The sequence below is a fragment of the Rhinolophus ferrumequinum genome, chromosome 24 (assembly GCF_004115265.2).
Source record: "Rhinolophus ferrumequinum isolate MPI-CBG mRhiFer1 chromosome 24, mRhiFer1_v1.p, whole genome shotgun sequence".
NCBI classification, from domain to species: Eukaryota; Metazoa; Chordata; class Mammalia; order Chiroptera; family Rhinolophidae; genus Rhinolophus; species Rhinolophus ferrumequinum.
This window is the reverse complement of record NC_046307.1, coordinates 14,484,787-14,501,609: the sequence shown is the minus strand read 5'-3', so window position 1 is coordinate 14,501,609 and position 16,823 is coordinate 14,484,787. Positions and strand designations below refer to the sequence as shown.

The 16,823-nt window shown below is 54.9% G+C and overlaps 1 protein-coding gene across 5 annotated transcripts in view; it reads right to left on the bottom strand.

The window, feature by feature from the left end:
• The window catches only part of PSD2 (pleckstrin and Sec7 domain containing 2), a 45,116-nt gene extending 28,607 nt beyond the window's left edge, over positions 1-16,509 (bottom strand). Inside the window, exons 1-4 of one of the 5 annotated variants that reach the window (XM_033096858.1) lie at positions 16,422-16,509; positions 15,392-15,544; positions 4,286-4,370; positions 1,130-1,554 (exon numbers count right to left, since the gene is read on the bottom strand). In XM_033096858.1, the coding sequence (XP_032952749.1) occupies positions 1,130-1,554; positions 4,286-4,327 (467 nt within the window). In that variant the 5' untranslated portion in view covers positions 4,328-4,370; positions 15,392-15,544; positions 16,422-16,509. Of the gene's footprint in view, positions 1-1,129; positions 1,555-4,285; positions 4,371-15,126; positions 15,257-15,391; positions 15,761-16,421 lie in introns of those variants that run through there. The other 4 variants (XM_033096862.1, XM_033096860.1, XM_033096861.1 and 1 more) reach the window with 4 other exon arrangements.
• Positions 16,510-16,823: the final 314 nt, after the last annotated feature.

Sequence of the window (16,823 nt, the reverse complement as noted above, 5' to 3'; positions counted from 1 at the left end):
TGGTTCCACACACACCCACCATCTCCCACCCTTTCAAGCATCTGAACAGAACTGAGGGATGGCTCTTTTGCAGGGGCTTGAAGACTACCATCCCAGCATCCATGTGCCCCCACTCAGCCACCCCAAATAAATATGCCGCTTAAATGCAAACAGCATGCTCCGAGAAGCCCCGCCCCCCGCCCACACCCCACTGCCAGCCAGGTGGCACCTTAGGAGCCAAGTGGATGGAAATGTCCTTATGGCCACAGCATCCACAGGCGTAATCACATTCCTACCCACAGAGACCTAGGCACATGCAGCCCTACACACCCACGTGCAGACTCAAAAGTGCACCCACCCACACATGCGCAGGCCAGGCACACACACACTCCCCACCCCCAACCATACAGACTCATGTGCACCAACATGCTCGCACCTCCCTGCACACACACCAATACACAGGCCAGGCACGTCCCCCACGCACACACTCACACACCTCCCGTACACCTGCCTGTCCAGGCCCGGGCCTACAGCTGTGCACACCAACACTTCTACATGCTTTCTTTTTTCAGCCCACCCTGGGGTTTTTTAGACATTCCTCTGCCCCATGCCACCCTCCTTGTCCAAGTGACACCTCCAAGACACGGGGTCTCTCCACCTCTGGCTGAGGATAATAGAAGTGGGGTTGCAACTCCAATAAGCAGGACTGAAGGGAGATTCCTGGTAGAACTTCCAGTGCCAGGCAGGGTAGCTGATAGGGATTAACCCACAAAGTCTACTCTCCTGAGGTCAGTCGCAGAATTGGGAGACCCTCATGTGCAGGAAGCAGAGAGGCAGACGAGATGACCTCCCACATCAAGGAACTCTAATGTCCAGCCTGGGATTGAATGGGTATGACCCTCCAGCCCCAAACGGAAACAGCCCATGCTGGCTTGGGGAACTGAGGGTGGGGGGCACAACAGGCCTGTTGGCCTTTGAAATCTCATAGCTTTATTTTCCCAACACGCAGAAGTTAGGCAAAAAGGGACCTGAAGTTCCCATTTTATGGATGAGAAAAACAAGAACTGGAGAGGCTAATTGGCTGGGCCTAGGCCACATAACATGAGAGCAGCCAAACGTGGTGAGCCCCTATCCCAAGACACCCACTTACCCCAGCTGACAGTCCTCAGCGTCTGGACAAAGGCTCCTGGAAGCATCATCCCCTTCCACCAGTGCACCAGCCCTCCAGGGTGTAGCCTCTGTAGAATCTGCCAGAATGTTCAAATCTGGCCCCAGGGCTAGGCCATTGGTGAGGGAGAGACCAAGGCTGAGGCTGTGGAGGGCCATGTCTGGGCCCTTGGTGGGCTCCTCAGTGTCCGTCAGGGTGCCCCTTATCTCATGTCCTGTGCTGTTGTGGCTGCTATTCAGGTCCTCACTGGCTAGCATTCCATTCTGGATCCCAGGCTCCTCTTCAGGCTCCAGGCTGGGGTCCCAAGTGGCATCATCTCCTCCAGGTAGTACAGATGGGAGCTTATCCTCATCCATGGCAGGCAATGCTTCCGCCCAGTGCTGGAAGCTCGTGGGACTCCACTCGACCTGGCAGCAGATGGAGAGATAAAGGGGTGAATCAGACAGGCAGGTGCTGGGGGTTCTGAGGCCCAGCAGAACCAACACCAGGCAGCCTGCCTGGGGAGAGAAGGATGACCTCCCCAGGACCTCCTGGCTGGAGTCTGGGTTCAGGCCATGGTGTTCGCAATGCCCCGCTCAGGCCAGCCCCACTCACCTCTCCCCTCACCCCCAGCCACTACATGTGCCCCAGTCCTGCCTTCCCTGTTACTTCTTATGGGTCTCTGTTGTGCCCTCCAGAATTCACCAAAGCCCTCTGAGGAAGATCCAGGCTGCAAGGGACTATGGTCCAGGACTCCTCCAAGCCCCCTTCCACTCCCCCTGGTGAGTGATGGAGACAAACCCCAGGCTGACAGCAGCCAGCCAGCCCACTTGCCTCTTTCCACGTTCTCTCACCCTGGCTCCAGGAGCCAGACAAGAGTGAACCTGTGTTGAATGGAGGGTACTGGGCTGGGGGCTGCCTTTAGAGGGACGGTTAAGAGAGAAAGCAAGGAAGTCAACAGAAGTGCAGCTCTAGCAAAACAGAGGCTACCCCAGAGAAGCCCACATGAGGCCCGGGAGGCGGCCATGCGGTGGCCCGGCGAGAGGCGCTGTCCAGGGTGCTGGGCGGGTGTGGCGCCACCCGGAGAGCGAGGCCGCCTCTGATGCCCAGAGCCCAAAGCACTGACTGTTGGAAGAGGAAAGAAGAGGGGGCCTCGGGTTCTCCTCCACAGCAGCGCCCGGAATTCGCCCAGCCCCGAGGAGGGACTCATGTGGAGGCTGCCATGGGGCATTCTGGGGAGAGCAATGCAAAAGGGAGTCAGGCTCTGCTCTGCCCAACTGTGTGACCTCGCATGGGTCTAGGTCGGGCCTCCTCACTGCCCCGTGCAGGCCAGCCCCCCTCTCCCTCTGCCCTGCTCTGGGTCTGTTTCTCCTCTGTAAAATGAGGAGACCCATTTTACCTACCATCTCTACCCCCCACCCCCTTTAGAAACAGATCCGAGCCAGTCCACATTTCCCAGAGGCTTCCTACCCAATCTAATCCTAGGTGGGAGGGCAGATGCGATTGGCTGTGTTCTGGCTCTCCCTCATCCCTCTCTGCCCCTGGCCCCACCAAGTCTAGGCTATTTCCATCCCCCCACTCCCTCCCCAGTGACCTCTGCCACCAGTCCCTCCAAACAACTTCCTTCCTCCCCTCTTCAGGCCTCAGCTTCCCCCAGCACCCTCACTCTCCTCTGGAAAAGGGGTCCTAGTGGCTCAAGAGAGGTTGAAGGAGGAGAGGGACTAGCCAGCCTTCTAGGCTGCAGCAGAATAAGCTGCAGATATAGGATGTCCCCATACTGCCTATAGTTGCCTGGTCATAAGCGTCACCTGAGGGACTCGTCAAATTATAGATAATAGGGCCCTCCCCAAGACTTCCTGAACCATAATATACAGGGAATGGATATAAGTAATATTATTCTTCTAATAAGGCAAGTTTGGGAAACACTGAGTTACACTCTAGGAGGAACTTCCTTCCCACTTAGAGACAAGGCCAGGACTGGAGAGGAAAGTGAGTCTACTTTTCTGGGGGCTTCAGGCCCTTGAGGGGAGCTCTGCCACCACAAGACCACTAAAGATTCATTTAACCTCAGTTTTCAAACATAGAGTGAAAGAGAAGAGGGCAGGACAGGCAGGCATCTGGGGCTCCAGCCCACCTACCCTGACTGTCACCCCCTAGAGTTCTGAAGACTGCGTGAGCATAGATCTTACTTTTAAAAAGATACTTTCATAGATTTAAAAAAAAAGTCTGGAGAGCTAAGTTGTAGGATATCTGGGCCTGATCCTAGGACACCGGGGGCCTCAAGGGGCTTAGCCCTCAGGGAGGGATTCTTTCCAGTCTGCCCTAAATCCTTGTTGCTATTTCACTCTGTCCCCTGTGCACTCTGAGGAGGGAAAGAATAGGTCACCTCCTCAGCTGAGGCTCCTTGAGGGCGGGAGAGCACTGAGAAAGGACAGAGGAGGGAGAGTGGGGCTATCTGGCCTGTTTCCTGAGTTCTCGTCCTCTGGCCTGCTTTCTAGCCCAGGAGTCTGGATGAGCATTGGATCTGGGGCACAGGGCTTCACCCCATTCCACCAGGGTGCCTCAAGCTCCCACACCCACACATGGAGGCTGAGCCCATGGGGTGCCTCCCCTTTGGTCAGGCTCTGCCTGAGCTCCCAGTGAAGCCTGAGATTTGAAAGCATTATGGATTGGGCTGCCGGTTTGCTCATTGGTTAGAGCGCAGTGCTCATAACACCAGGGTCGCCAGTTCGATTCCCACATAAGCCAGTGAGCTGCACCCTCCACAACTAAATTGAAAACAATGGCTTGAGCTTGGAGCTGAGCCACCAGTGGGTGGTCAGTTTGCTCAGTGGTTAGAGCGCAGTGCTCATAACACCAAGGTCACTGGTTCGATTCCCACATGGGCCAATGAGCTGCACCCCCCACAACTAGATGGGGGAAAAACACACGGTTCTCCAATATACCCCAATTAAAAAATATATTTTTAAAAAAAGAAAGCAAAAAAAAAAAAGAAAGAAAGAAAGAAAGCATAAACGGCTTCACCTGATGCTGCGTCTATGCCAGCCCCAAAGCACCAGCCCCAAAGCCAGGGTATGGACAAATCAAGGACTTCAAGAGGAAGGCCCCTATGTCACCCCCAAAATTCTAGCAGATGCCTTGGGCTGGCTCCTGCCCTACCTGCCCTGCCATATCCTCCTGCAGTTGGGAATGGGATGGCATGGAGGTTCTGCCAACACTGGGCACTGGGCCATGTCCTCAGCTTCTGGGGGTAAGCAAACAAGGGGTAGTATTAAGCTCCACTCTGGGCAGGGGACCCAGAGTCCCTGCCTGGGCTGGAGGCCAGTTGAGCCCAGAAATAGCTGAGCCAGAACCCCCCCACACACACACACACACACACACACACTTAATGAGCTCAAGGGAGGGGTACATGAAGGGGAGCTTCAGGGCAGAGGTGGGAAAAAATGCCCCAAGTCCTCACTATGAACCACCATGTGCCCTGGGACTCATCATTGTCCCTTCTGGCCTTCGTGGAGCCATCTGAAGAATGGGGATATCACCTCTGCTCTCCTTCCCCAGAAGAGGGTTTGTGAGAAAACTTAAAGTCACGAATACTGAGAGCTGAGATCCAAGGAAGAACAAACTCTCTACAGAGGTCAAGGAAAAAGGCAGCTGTGGTCCACTCTTTCTACCACTACATTTGACAAATGGGGAGACTGAAGCACAGAACCAGGTAAGGTTTTGCCTGAGGTCACATAGTAAGTAACTGACTCTAGAACTCAGGAGTAACCTCATTCTGCACCTGAATGGGTTGGAGCACCGTTTCCCAGGCCCTCCATCAGACCCTCCCATGAGATCAAGGGCTCAAATCTCAACCAGGAGAGTCCACCCAAAGCAGTGACCCTGCCCACTTCCAGCCCTGCTAGCAAGAGCAGGGGAGGTGGGCACAGCTGAGCCACGGGCACCTATCCCAAGGAGACGCCTATAAATGACAGGCTGGCACTGGACAGACCCTCTGCATCTCTCTTGGCCTGAACCAGGCCCTGTTCCAGAGAGCGGCTCCAACTAAGTACTGCCCTTGGGATGACCTTGGTCTCAGCAGCCTCTTTTTCAGCACCAACCAAGATGGGGCCCATGATGATAGTGGAACTCTGGCTGGGCCAGGGCTATATGCCAAGCCAGCCACTTTTTGGGTCTCAGCTGCTTCTGAGACAACCATGTCCCCCTCCCCACTCTCCTTATGGCAGCTGGAGTGAGCTGCGGAAACACAAATTACATCACATCTTTCCCTCACTCATAACCCTCCAAGAGCTCCCATTACCTTTCAGTTAGAATCTGGTCTTCTCAGCACAGCCTCAAAAAGCCTCGCCTGAACTGGTTCACTGCCCTCTCCCCATCCCCCACCCCATCAGCCACGTGGCCTTCTTTCTGCTCCCTGAGCTCATTCCCACCTCAGGGCCTTTGCACCAGCTGTACCCTTGGCCTAGAATGCTCTTCCCCTTGATCTTTAAATGACTGCCTCTTCTGTCACTCAGAAGAGGTCTCTCTGCCCACCCGGCACTATCTCACACACCTCCACAACACAGCATATCTGCTAAGCATCACTTAGCAGAACTGCAACCTCCTTTTCTATCTCTTAGCTTCCTTCCTGCCCATTTCCCTTCCTAGAACGTAAGTTCGGTGGGGGTAGGGACTGTGTCATGTTCGCTGTCGTCTCCCGTGGAGCCTAGCGTGGTTCCTGGCAAACAGTGAGCACTTTTTAAATATTTGGAGATGATCAGCCCTGTTTTAGGCAGAGGCTGAGAGGCTGAGGAACATGCTCAGGATCATGAAGCTGGAAAGTGGCAAGACGGGCATTCTGCTTGGAATGATACTGGACTGTCGTAGGGATAACCTGGTACAGTGCCTTCCATACTGGGATCCAAGCCAGGGACTGTGGGAAACCCAAGGAAAGGGCCAGAGGAAGGGCCCAGCAGGGAGGGCTCCGGAGCCCAACTTGCTCTATAAGATAGAGGGGACAGTGGATGCAGGCGCTAGTGTGTATGTCTGTGAGCAAGCATATAGTACAGGCACTGGTGGGTGTATACACACATGCACACATGCACACACGCATACACACAGAGGGAACTGGGCAAACACTCAGAAGGCAAGCCCCCTGGGTGGTCAGGTGGAAACAAGGAGCCTACAGGCCTAGGGGCCAGGTTCAGAGCAGTGAGACCTACATCACTGAGCATCTGGGGTAGAAACCATTCTGCTTTGGGAGAAGCCAGGGGCAGGGAAAGGACAACCCAGTGCTTCAGGCTAGGGTGGGGGTGGGGAAGACAGGCACCCACACTGACCACAGCCACACCTAATGGCATCACGTGTCGGGTGGGTTTGGGAGAAGATCGGGGCATACAGGCCCACTTGGTAGAAATGGGGGTGCAGGAGGCAGAGCTGGGATGAGGAACCATGGTGCTGAACACTACCTAGGACAGGCAAAATCTAAGAGCCTGTGGGATTTGCAGGGGTGTTTGGAGCTCAGGCAAGCTATGTGGACGGGGCTGGCACCAGAGAAAATAATTCTGGAATGTCAGTGTAGAGGCCACGCTGAAGCCACAACTGCCCCGAGGAGCAGGGCTGGGAGCCAGGGTACTCGGGTTTCACCTCCCGTGTGCACCAGAGATCCCTAACCATTTCTAAGTCTTGGACCTCTTTGAGCATCTGATGAAGCTGTTCAAACTGTGACATATGTATATTTTGAGTACTTTTTGAGATGCTCAAGGACCTCTAAAGCCCATCCATAGGCTCTGGGCATGAACCCCAACCTGGAAAACCCCCAAGGACCTCTGACACTGGACACTCAGAGAAAGTTCCCTGAGGGCTACTTGGGTGGGGGAGAGGGGCAAACGCTGCAAACCTTTCATCCTCAGACCTATTCTCTGCCCACTGAGAACGCTCTCAAACATCCCCATGGGTCCCACTGCCCTTCCCCAAAACTCCTGCCTCCCTGAGTCCCTAGCTCACCCAGATTTTAGCATATGGGCTGAGATCTTCACACACACGAAAACAAAAGTACACACCTATGAACAGTTAAATAAGATGATCAGTGAAGAGGGCTCAGGGAAGAGAGATCAGTGATCAGTAGGTGCTCAGAACAGAGCTTAGCCAGCTGTGCCCACACCACTCATGGGCTCTCCAGGACCCCACAGGAACCTGCGGAGCCCCAGGCAGCATGGGCAGCAGGAAGCTGACAGGAAGCCCCGTCCGTGGGGATCACGGAATCACACAGTTCACCATGCTCCCCCTCCAGCCTCTCCAGCCAAGGAGTCCAGAGGTCAGGACTTTCCTGCCATCCCAGAGTTCTGAGCACCCTCCCCAGGCGCAGATCAGCCTGGGCATGTACCTCCTCAAGGTCCCAACTGCCCGTGCCAGGGAGGTGCCTATGATAATACAGAGGGGATGTCTACCCAAGAGACGTGGGAACCTCGGTCCCCCAGAGTGATCCTCATCCCTCCTAAACCACTTGGTCTTCCCAGCTTGTGCAGCAATAAGTGCCTCCCCCTGGGACAGTCCAGGTAGTGAGTCAGTGCCCTGACTGTGCAGTCAGAAAGACCTGGTTTCAAACCCCAGCTCTGCGACCCACAAGCTGTGTCACCTCAGGAAAGTTGCCCACCTCTCTGAGTCTCAGCATCCTCCCGTGCAAAATGGGGAGTGCTTGCAGCATCTGCCTCGCAGGACTGCAGTGAGGACAAAGGAGGTGGCGTGGGTGCAATGCTCAGCTCAGAGCTGGCCATAAGTGCTCAGGGAAGAGCAGTGGCTCCTGCTTCCCAGAATCTTGTCTCAGGTCTGCAGGGGAATGGGCTGGCTGCCCACACTGGGGGTGGAATGCATAGGAGAGCAGCATAGGAGGGCAGGTGGCACAGGACATTCAGTGGCCCCAGCAGACAATTGTTTTCTCAGGCAGCGGTGTCAGAGGCCCAGCCTGGGGGCGGAGTCAGAGGAAGCTCCTGGGAGCTGGGGAGGAGGCAGGGGGTTGGGCCAGAGACAGTGCTCCACCCTTTCCTGAGGCAGGTGAGCACCCTATAATCTTGGCCCCACCAACACTCCCACCCCAGGCCGGGCACCCTCCTAGCTTACCATCTCAGGACACAAGAGCCACACCAGGTGCTGGGCAAGGACCGGGGGTCTGGGCCTCCCTTAAAAGGCACCTATCCCCTTCAGGTGGTGCCAACTGGGGTCATTAGGGAGCCCAGCACCGCCCTGCTTTCCTCTTCTCATTTTGGCCCCTGAGGAACCAGCTTTGCCTTGGGTTGTGAGGATTTGAAAAGCCTCCACTGTTCTCATGGTCAGGCAAAGGTCCCTGGGGGCTGGGTGCACATTTGCATCCTATCTGCATGTGCCCCACAGCCTGCTGGGAACTTCAAGGGCCCCTGGGCCTCTCTCTGCAAAGAACATCCCTTGACATCTCCTGGCTTGCTTCTCTCCCTACCCCCCAGCCACTTGGCACCTTCATTTGCTTAGCATTTGCATACTTCTGCATGCTGGTTTGGAGAGCCCTCAACACTGATGAAATTCACAATGTCTGCTATCAAATCCCAAATCATGTTTATAGCTGGTGACTAACCCCGCTGACTTCCCTACAGGGTGAGCCCTCAGTTATCGGGGACCACAAAGGACTAGGCTGTTCAGATGTAGTGATTGGCTACTGTTCTGTTTTCCTGGAGCTCCAGAGGGCACCTGGGACTCATTCTGCTTCTTGAGCTACATTTGACCCATGAGCCTATGGATTGAGAGTTGAACCCCAAGAACTACAATGGACTGACCAAGTGCAACTCCTCCCAACCAACCCTGCTTGCCTAAAACGCCTAGGCGGGGCAGTCCCCAAAGGGCTCGAACTATGAGCAGCCTCCCCCATGTGCTTCAACAGCCAGGAGATAAGAACTAAGAAATTTCACCCTCCCTTCTCCCTGCCCAATTTCACTTACCCTGTACTCTCTCACATTCTCTGTCCACCCCCTCCTAAGAAAGCCTCTCTTCCTCTCTGCCTCCTCCCCTGTGATATTCCTCCCCAACCTCTTGATCATGTAGCTCCACTTAACCTCTCCCTTGCTGTGTCCCGGTCCCCGCTTCCCCTCTTCTTTCCCTGTCCTCTCCTGTTTCTGCTTTAGGTTCAGCACAAGATCTGACAAAGGTTGTGGTCTCCTTAGGGCTGGTTGAGGGCCAGCAGTATGTAGTACAAAGCAAGCAGGTGTGAAAGGTACCATGCTGGGCCACTCCACTGTCACCTCCCTGTGTCCCCGTCTCTAAAACTGTCCCTCCTGTTCAGCCCTAGCTCATTGATGGGAGATGTGGTCACTGGTAAAAGACTCATCCCTTGATGGACTGTCATGGGGTAGGAGAGAAAGAAAGAGTGAGGATGACACCAGCATTTGGGCCCTGAGCACCTAGAAGCATGGAGTTGCCATTCCTGAGAAAAGGAAGACTGGGTGGAGCAGGTTTGAGGAGAAAGACTGAGTGCTCAGCTTTGGACGAGCTGAGTTGGAGGTGTCTAGACGACATCACTGTTGAGAGGCTACTGAGTAGGCTACTGGAGCTCAGAAGAGAGGTCAAAATTTGGGATCTAAATTTGGGAGCTGGCAGCAGGTAGGTGGTGTTTCAAGCCACAGGACTGGATAAGGAAGACCAGCCAGGCAAGGGTTGAGTCCTGGGGCACTTCAAAACTAAGAGGTGGAGGGGAGGGGTGGACGGATGGCTCAGTTGGTTAGAGCGGGAGCTCTTAACAAGGTTGCAGGTTCAATTCCCGTATGGGATGGTGGGCTGTGCCCCTGGCAACTAAAGGTTGAAAACAGTGACCGGACTTGGAGCTGAGCTGCGCCCTCCACAACTAGATTGAAGGACAATGACTTGACTTGGAGTTGGGCCCTGGAAAAACACACTGTTCCCCAACATTCCCCAATTAAAAAAAAAAATTAAAAGGTGGGGTAGGGGAGAAGGAGCAACCCATGATGTTGGAGGAAAACAGGAGAATGGATGTCCTAGGGGTCAAGGAATTTTTCAAGGAAGAGGGAGGGTCTGAATGTGTCAAATGCCACAGATGAGGACTGAGAATTGGCTATTGGGCTATTGGCTATAGCAACATGGAGGTCATTGGTGACCTTGAGAAAAGCAGTCAGTGAAGTGCAAGGGAGTGAAAGCCCAACCAGAGTGAAGTGCAGAGCGAGTTGGAGGAGAGAACATGGAGACAATGAGTCTAGACAACACTTCTGGGGAGTTTTGTTGTAAAGGGGAGCAGAGAAATGCAGCGGTAGCTGCCTGGAGAAGACAAGAGAGCCGTCTTTTAAGATAGGAGAAGGAACAGCAAGATATCTGCTGATGGCATGATCTGGTAGAGGGGAAACCCATAATGTAAGAGGGGACACATGCTGGAGCAGTGTCCTCAAGCAAGGGGACAGGATTTGGTGCACAAGTAGAGGGGTGGTCGTCACCAGGAGCAGGGACTCTTCACACACAGTGACTGGAGGAAGGCAGAGCAGTGGGCAGATGTTGGCACATGGGTGAATGTAGCAGGCAGAGCAGTGGGGAGATGTTGGCACATGGGTGAATGTAGCACCGGGAGTCTGAGGAAGTTCTGATTGCTTCTATTTTCTCAAAGAAGTAGGAAGCAATGTCATCAGGGCGAGGGAGGACTGAGGAAGAGAGGCTGGGGCAGAGGGAGGAAGAGAAAGTGTGAAATAGTCATCAGGTAGGGGGAGAGGGGCTGGACTGGAGACTTTGGCAGGACTGCAGGATGGCACTGAGGACCCACCTGAAGTGCCCAGTTTTGATCTTAAAGCGAGACCAGGTGGGGTAGTGGTTTTTCTCAGCCCCATTCAGCTACGCAGGTCAGATGTGGAGTGGGCCTGGTGTTGGATTTAAACAGGGGTGGGGTTTTGTCAAGCAAAAATGAAGAAGCAAAATGAGGAAAGGTAGGTAAGGGGTCTGCAAGGTAGGGAATATTCAGACTTTTACAGTGGCAGCTGCCTCTCAGCCACCCTGACCCCTCCTCAAAATCCCTCCCCCGCTGGTGCATGAAAGCCCACCATCCGTTCCCTGCTGTGGGTTGGGCATGGCCTTTCCTCTGCTCTCCTCCCAAAAAGAGCTTCTGAGAGGGTGGCCACAAGGAACCACCAAAACCTGGGGAAATGAGCTTCCCACACAACGTTCCTCTGACCTGGAAAGCACCTCAGACTCACACACTCAAAACCAAATTCTCCATCACCCTTCCTAGGCCATTGCATGACAGCTCTCCCCACCTCTATTTGGACCCAGTGCCCATCCGTTCTGCCTCCTAAATCCACCCTCCGTACTCCACCCCTCACAGCCACACCCGAGTCCCAGCAGGGCCAGCACGCCACCAACTCCATTCCTTCTGTGTACCACATGCAGCAGCCCCAAATCCAGTGTCCAGCATCTTGTGCTAGACCCCATCATGGCCTCTGGACCAGGCTCTTTCCCACCACGCTAGCCCGGCCAACCCCACTCCATCCTCCTCAGAACACCTTTTCCAGCACTCACCTGCTCCATCGATGCCCTCTTAAAAACCCTTCAGTGGCTCCTGGTGGCCAGCTGTGTCCAGATCCCACCCCATTTCTTCCTGTCTTGCCCCCCTCTCTCCCGTCTCCCCTCCTTGTGCCACACTGCTTTCTCTGGGCCTCTCCCCCGCTCTAACAGCACCTCCCCTGAGTTGTGGCTCACCCCACTCCCACCCCTGAGGTCGTGAACTCCTTGAAGACCCCATCATGTCTGCTTAAGCATCCTTCCCCAGCCTATGGTTTAAAGTAGGGGTTCAGTCAGTTTTGCTGACCAGGTGCGTGGATGACCAGGTGGATGAAGACTCTGGAAGTAGGGAAAAGGGATGAAAACAAAGGGACTCCTTAGCCAAGTGACCTAACTTAGCACCATCTATTAAAGGACAAGCTAATGACATGTGCTTCCTGATGGGATGCACTGAGAAGGACACAGCATCACCTATGGGATATTCTTGCCAAAAAAATGTTTAACCTGAATCTACTCATGAGGAAGCAATAACACAAATCCAGAATGTGGGACATTCTAAAACGGACTGACCAGAGCTCTTTAAAATTGACAACGTCACAAAGACTTTAAAAAAAAAAATAGCTGGGCAATAATTCCAGATTAAAGGAGACTAAAGAGATAAAACCAAATGCAATGTGTGATGCTTGATAAAAAATTTAAACAATTTTTTAACAGCTATAAAGGACATTATGGGACAATTAGAGAAATCCGAACATGATTACATATTAGGTGAAATTGTATCATTAAATTTGTTGGATATATTAATAGTATAGTCATTTATGTTACAAAATGTCCTTGTTTCAAGGAATTCATGCTGAAGTACTTAGAGGTGAAGAGTTATGATGTCTGCAACTTACTTTCACAAGTTTCATAGAGAGAGAAAAAAATATGGGCAAAATGTCAACAATTGGCAAATCTAGTTCTCTAGGTGAAGGGTATATAGGAGAAGGTGAGTGTTCACCATACTATCAGGTTTCACAAGACAAAAGTTAGGGGGGAAGGAAGGGAGTGGAGTGAGACACTGCAAACAGGGGAGCTCAGGGCCTGGCTGATGAGGCAGGATTGGGAGGAGCAGGCGGCAGCCCTCCACTCCAGCTGCCCACAAGCTGGGCTGTGGGCTTCGGCTGAGCTGAGCTTGATGCTGGAGTCACTAGGTGCCCAGGCAGACACAGACCTGGAGTGGCTCACCACCTAAAGAGGGTCAGACCCCAAGGAGGTGAACTTAGCTGTGAGCAAACCCACTTAGGAAGACTAAGGCTCTGCAGGAAACAGCCAGGTCCCAGGGAGACCAGTAGGGCAGCTCTCAGCTGAAGCAGGGCTGGAAGGAACATGGGCCCTGCCCCACCTCTGCCTGAGCTGTGGCAAGGAGTCAGGTCTGCCCAGGTCCACCCCTCCCCCCAAACACCCCTTGAGGGGTGACAGCCTGAGTGTATCCTCCTGTGTGAGGAGCCAGGCTAAATATAGAGCCCCAGACATAAGATGCCACTCAAAACAGATTTCCCTGGAAAAGACCATCTGGCAAAGGATGTCTAGAGCATCGTCTGTCGAGAGAAGCAGTGAAGCAGTATCGTTCTCCCACCAGCCAACATCCGGAATGGGAATGTCCCTATCCCACCCCTCTACATTCCAGCTTAGTGTCTCAGTTCCCCCCAAGGTCATCCCCTTGTTGTAGATGCAAAGGCACTCAGTCCCACCTCCCTCTTTATTTGCATCTTCAAGGAAGAAGAAAATGAGGCCAGGGATATAGGTCCAAGCTTCAGACAGTTCTGCCCAGGTGCAAATCTTTATTCTGCCACTTACTACCTAGATGACTTGGAACAAGCAACTTCTTCCTGAGTCTTAGTACCCTCCTTCACAAAATGGGAGCACCTCCCCCTGCAGGCTGTTGTGCGTATGAGAGTACTTAGCACAGTGGTAATACTAAATTATAGAAGCTGGGCAAGATAATGTCCCCCAATCCCTCTCTCAGTCCCATCAAGAGCAGGAAGTCCTTCTTTCCAGCTAGCTTTGCTCCGTCCCTTCAGGAAACACTGTGGGTCAGGTGGGCTGGGGGAGTGCCCGGCCATCACTGTCAGAGCAGGACAGGTAGCAGGAGGGAAGCCTCTCAGCCCAGCACAGGCACTCCTGGGGCTACAAGGTACTGGTCACGCAAGCCTTCAGGCTTTAGCCCCTGCCCGAAGCAGAGGCAGGGAGGCCTTCCAAGGACATTCCAACCATCCTTCTACCATTAGCTGGGCCCCCACAAGCCTACTCACCCCAAAGTTTGGGAACCCTCTGGTTCAGGTCACAACCTGGGGACCTGCCATGTTTCCACCAGGACCAAACTTTGCAATAGCCCCATTCAAAAGGCACTGCCTCTCACCATATATGGGGGAAGGAGAGCTCTTGGAGGGCAGGTCTTTCCTCCAGAGGTATGGGGTAGAGGGGAGGGCAGCTGGCCCATTTTACTGATTCAGAGATCACAGGTCACAGAACGTGCAGCTTCCATGGGAGGCAGTGTTCCTAACCTCTCAAGGAAAGGGTGGAAGAAATGACTATATCTGCCCAGGGCCAGGGGTTGGCCTTGGAAGAGATCCCAATGCCCTTTATCCACTCTCCCTCAAGCTGCCTGAGTACCCCCCTCCCCCATTAAGCAGCTTCTGTTTCCAGAGTCTGGAAGAAGGAGCTGGGAAACCCAGGAAAGTCCATACGCCTCTCCCCAGACCCAAGCTGCCCATCTGCCTTGGCCAAACCCTGAGCTCTCTCCCTGCTTCCCATTCACCTACACGTCAAGCTCAGCCTGGCTTATCCTGAGCCTGCCAGGAATCTCAGGCCCATTTCCATTGTGGCTGGGGCTTCTGCCTCCAGTTCTTCTAAGGCTCCCCAAAACTGGTCTCAAGATGAAGGGGTGGGCTGAAGTAGTGGCCCCCCAGGCCTGTGAAGAAACAATACCCTCAGTTCTGACTCAGAGAGCCCGCAGATCCTCCAGGGGCAGCAAGAGTCAGTATACCTTCTCCTAGGAGGGGGTCAGCTGGGCAGGGTGGTCCCATATCTGGACTCCCTCCCCCTCCCCAGCCCCAGAAGCAGGCTCCAAGGACCCCTTCCTCCCTGTGGCTGCCACAGCCATTATGTGCCTCTTCGCCTTGCCCACTGCCTGCCACGCCCCCATGCAAGCCCCTGCTCTAGCGGCAGAGCTCAGAGCCCATGAGGCCTGGCTGCCAAGCCAGGCTGTCAAAGTTGGAAAACTGGAAACAGAAATAAATCCTCAAAGCTGCTCAATGGTAAAGGTGGCTGCTGGCAGGCCCGGCACCGAACACCCCAAGTCCCCAGCAACTGAGCTCCCACTGATACCCCTCAATACACACATTTACACTCAGGGGGGATCAGGAGACAGAGCCCAGGAGACAATTGGGCCAGCCGGCCCTGACCCTCCCTACAGGCTGGCCTGGGGCTCTGTAGTAGTGCCCGCACTCCCTGGCCCAGACCTGGCCATCCCGGGGCTTCCTCTTTCGCTCTATCTCCATGACAACCGTATCCTTCGGATGCTCCAGCCGCCACAGAATTGATCTCGAAATGTAGCTTTGTTAGCAGAGCCTGGCTGGCACGGAGGGCGGAGGGCGGCGCCCGCCTCCCAACAAGCGTGTCCCACCCCCAGCACCCCCTCACAGGCCCCCAGCCTGGCTTCGGGAGGGGCGGGGTCCCGGAGCATGCGGGGCTCTGGGGACAAGGTGGCCCCGCGGCCCCACTCACCGCTCCTGGCCCCAGTCGCTGGGTCCAGCCTCTCACGGCGGGGCCATGCGGAGGCCGCCGCTGGACTGACCGTCCCACTCCTCCGCTGCCGCCTGTCGGGGCTCCTGTGCCCGCTTCTGTCCCTTCGGGTGTCTGAGCCGCGCTGTGGAGAAGCTGAGCAGAGATGGGGGGACTGACGGTAGGAGGGAGGAACGGAAGGAGAGAAGGAGGGAGGGAGGAGCGGGAAGGGAGGGGAAGGGTGGGGGTACTGCAGGCGACAGGCGGCGGGAGCGGAGCCAGGAGGCGACAGTGACCACCCTAGCCGGCTGGCCCGTCACGCCTCCACACCAGGGGCTGGACTGTGCGCCCTGACCCAGCCCGGGAGGGTGCAGCCAGCCCCGTCCAGCACAGCCCCGTGCCGGCCCTTTAAGAAAGTGGGGGAAGGGAGCATCGCGAGGTTCCGCCCCCCACCTTCCTAGCCCTGCCGGCCCCAGCTGTCCTCTAACCCCCGCCCCCTGGGCAGGACCCTCCGGGCCCGGACCCTGAGCCCTCGGATCCGTTGAGCCCTCCTCCAGGTGAAAGAAGGAGCGGTCCTTGCCCTCCACACCCAGGGGAGACCCGACCCTGACAGGGGAGGAGTGAGGGCGGAGTGCAGGAGCCAGGCAAGGTGGCTGATCCCAGCGAGAGAAGGAGAGAGGCAGAGCCTTCCCTACCTACCTATCACCGGACAGACAGAGGGACAGACAGACCGGAGTATGCGATTAGAAGGAGGGCTAGGGACAGAGCTGGAAGGGGTGGATACAGGAGAGAAGGACAAAAGGGAGAGACCCTGCGGGGGGAGGTGAGGAGTGGGTCCAATGAAGGACGCAGAGCTCCGGCACAGGTTAGGGCATGGCTGCCCTCGGCAGAGAGACGGAGGGTGCTCTGGGCTGTGTAAACCATCTCTCAAGGACCCTGCCCCACACACCCTCCCCCATGATAGTCACCGCTGTGAAGCCCTAACCCCACCCCAGGACCCTAGCTCCAAAGAAGAAAGTTGACAGTATTGTACCTGGCCGAGACACAAGGAAGAACTTCCTGGCTGTGAGGCTCTTGCAGGGTAAGACTGCACCTCTCAGAGAGGTAATAAAGGGCCCAGCTCATAGGGATCTAGTGAGAGCAGGAGCTACGGGGTAGAGGGGAGGGTGAGCAGACCCAGTCCCACAGAGAAAGGTGCTCAGGCCCTACCACAGGAAGCCACTTTCCACCTCTCTTCTTCCACTCCAGTCCTCCAGGGGCTGTTTACTACTATACCAGCTCCTTCCCACCTCCAGACCTTTACAGATATTCCACCCTCTGCCTGGTCAGGCCTTGATCCTGCTGTTCTCCGTGAACTCCTACTCAATCCTCAAATCCCTGCTTAAATGCTCCTTCCTCCATGAAGCTCCCTCTGACCTTCTTTCTACCCATACAC